Source organism: Bubalus kerabau, chromosome 4 (genome assembly GCF_029407905.1).
Source record: "Bubalus kerabau isolate K-KA32 ecotype Philippines breed swamp buffalo chromosome 4, PCC_UOA_SB_1v2, whole genome shotgun sequence".
Lineage (NCBI taxonomy): Eukaryota > Metazoa > Chordata > Mammalia > Artiodactyla > Bovidae > Bubalus > Bubalus kerabau.
In genome coordinates, this window is record NC_073627.1 from 72,825,817 (window position 1) to 72,828,994 (window position 3,178).

Sequence of the window (3,178 nt, forward strand, 5' to 3'; positions counted from 1 at the left end):
ATACCACCTTACAAAAGCAGAATACATAAATATGGGTATATCATGCCTGTAACTATACAAGATAAAATATTAAACAAAAAACTAGAAATACAATCAACTTCCTTGAGAAACACACATGTTGTGTCTGAAGAGGTGGGGCTCAAGTGTAACTTCTTTCCTTATAATTCTCAATATTTTACGAATTTTCTAGAATTGCATTTCTGTTGTAACATAAAAGTCAAACAAATAACTTTATTTATTTAAAATAAATAAAAAGAAATTCTTTTTAAAAAGGTCTCTGTTAGTCTTTTGGAAAATCCAGGTTTTCCAAGGGGGTGAGCAGTGCCTTTGCCAATAGGAAAAGCTGTCAAACAGGACACGGCTGGTTGTTTTTTCCTCATATAAGCATTGCCAGCTCAGCTGCCTCAGGGGAGGTCAGTGTAGCATATCTACCTGGAGCAGATCATCCCCAGACCTGAGAGGTTTGTGCTGAATGGCATGCTCATCTTTCCCTCTCTGCTCTAGGACAGCCTGCATCAGACCCTGCCAGGAGCCTCCTCAACAAGAAAGTGCCAGCCATGGAGTCTCCCTTCACTGTGTTTGTGTTTCTCATCTTTTGGGATACAGCACTAGCAGGTAAAATGGGAATCTTCCTGGGAGAATCCTTGTCTAGAAGAGCAATTGCACTATGCAAGCCTATGAATGTCCTACCACCATAAACTCTGTAATTTTTGAAGGACCTTGAATCTTGGCTCTCCAAACTGCAGCTGTACAGTTGGAGGCAAAAGTCTGAGCATCTCTGAAATGTAATGTCTTCATTTACCAAATGGAAATAATAATAACTTCAGAGTCTTGCAAGGATTAAATAAAATAATGTATAGAATATGCCTATACATATGTACAGTTCCTGACTTACAAGAGTTATCATTATATTTTTATTAGTAATACTCCATTTTGTTTTGCTACTATTGTTGTATCTCTACTCAGGAATATGCCTAGGTATAGTAGTCAACACCAGCAAGCAGTAACAATGTAATGTTTAACGCTTTCCAATATACTCAAATTACTCACAGTTAACTTATCATTTGTAGATCCTTCAGGTACACAGGGAAACAGATTAGGAACTGCCATAATCCAAGAGATTTGATGGGCTTCATGTGAAGTGAGAAATATCTGATTAGATGAGGTAGCAGCTGGAGAAATGTTAGGGAGAGCACCAGCTGGCCTCATACTGACCGCATACATTACTGACTTTGAAAATCTCATCTTGAGAATTCTCTTCATTTAGTGCTACTGAATCAGTTCACATCCATATGTTGAAGGGTCCTACTTAATTTCTCAATCTCTCATGTATTCTCTAGGCAGATGAACCAGATGTTCATATCATGTGACTCAACAGGCCTATAGAATCCAGGCCTCTAGAAGCTCTGCAGGCCACTACAATTCCACTATGGTTCATGCAATGAATCCATGGGCTCTGGACAGTGAACAACTGCACAGAGTCTACAATATTCCCTTCAGTGCTGTATACATGCCCATAGCTTATTATTTTTATAAGAACTTCTTGTTTCTTTATAGAGATCATTGCAAATTTCACATATAGACCATTATACTTCACATCTTCTTAGGCATCCATCTTGCTAACCTAGTAACCCTGACCTCCTCTTTTCCTGTGTATGTTAATCGCTTAGTCACGTCTGACTCTTTGCAACCCCATGGACTATAGCCTGCCAGGCTCCTCTGTCCATGGGATTTTCCAGGCAAGAATACTGGAGTGGGTTGCCATACCCTTCTTTAGGGGATCTTCCTGACCCAGAGATTGAACCTGGGTCTCCTGCATTGGCAGGCGGATTCTTTATGGTCGGAGCCACCAGGGAAGCTCCAGGCAAAATAAATGGGGTAAAGACTTACTCAAAATTTCCACATATGGCCAAATTTTAGCATTGTTTATCCTTTCAGCACTCTCTTACATATGAAAATAAACATTCATATTCTGATGATTCTATAGAGGTACATGTCCACTAAACTGTAGGTCCAGCTCAAACGCCTTGGGCTCCAATAATACATCCCATCCTCAGAATTGCTTCCATCCTCCTCTGAACTCACACCACAACTCCATGTTGCATATATCTCACTGGACTTGTAATATTTTCTTCTCTCTCATGCATCTTTTGTGCTTCCTTTTTAGCCAAGACCAAAAATTCTTTGTGGTATCATACTCAAATCTGTACCTAAACAGTACTTGGATTTATAAAAAACTGGCTTGAGAATGAACAAATAATTATATATTTTGTTAATGACTACATACATAGGTAACTTGTTTATAGAATTTATTATTCAACCAATTTGGGCAAAGTTCCAAGTTATTAATTGTCTCAGTCAGTTCAGGCTACCATAGCAAAATATCATGCATGGCAAGGCCTAAAGAAATTTATTTTCTCACAGTTCCAGAGGCTGGAAAGTCCAAGAGCAACTGAAGACCAATTCAGTTTCTGATACGAGTTACCTTCCTAGCTTGCAGACAGCCATCTTCTTTCTGTGTTTTCTGTCAAAAAGGCCACCAATTCTATTGGACCAGGCCCCCCCTCTTATAACCTCATTTAACTTTACTGTCACCTCTAAAGTCCCTATCTCCAAGAACAATCACAGTGGGGATTATGGTTTCAATATATGAACCTGTGGAGGACACAGTTCAAACCATACCTTTTTAAATGTTTTCAATTATAGTACCAGACTATGAACAGGTCTCTTGGAACCCACTTTGACAAAAATGGAAGGACTAGTCATTCTATAGTACAGAAAGGTCTATCATGAATAATCTTTCCACTCATTTTCTTTCCAGGCTTGAATCCATTATCATCAGAATTATACAGAAGATGTCACATAAATGGTACCTGCAGACTTGAGTGCTTTGGAAGTGAAATGCTAGTTGCCTACTGCATGTTTCAGCTGGAGTGCTGTCTCAAAGGAAACCCTGAGCCCTGACTTAAGAAGCCAGTAAATACCAATTAACTTGACAGAGAATTTAAACTGAACTCTGACACTGAGATGTGCCCACAGTTGTTGGTTTTCAGCATTTTTATAAGCCATCAGAACATCAAAATCTTATTATATTAGATTTGAAAAGCTCAGCTGATGTCTTCCTAAAGACATTTAAGGTCCTCAGGAAAACAGGTTATAATATATTTTTCCTCACTTC

At 38.8% G+C, this 3,178-nt stretch overlaps 1 protein-coding gene across 1 annotated transcript; it reads left to right on the forward strand.

Moving 5' to 3' along the window:
- Window positions 1–557: 557 nt before the first annotated feature.
- Window positions 558–2,964, forward strand: DEFB134 (defensin beta 134). The gene is made up of 2 exons (XM_055579687.1): window positions 558–615; window positions 2,822–2,964. Exons 1-2 carry the CDS (start codon window positions 558–560, stop codon window positions 2,962–2,964), a joined length of 201 nt encoding a protein of 66 aa, XP_055435662.1.
- The last annotated feature ends 214 nt before the right edge of the window (window positions 2,965–3,178 follow it).

What these genes read in the sequence shown, in the direction of transcription:
- DEFB134 (XM_055579687.1), top strand. Translation starts at nt 558, where the DNA reads ATGGAGTCTCCCTTCACTGTGTTTGTGTTTCTCATCTTTTGGGATACA. An exon ending in TTGGGATACAGCACTAGCAG is followed by an intron (nt 616 to 2,821) that starts GTAAAATGGGAA and finishes TTTTCTTTCCAG; the next exon opens with GCTTGAATCCATTATCATCA.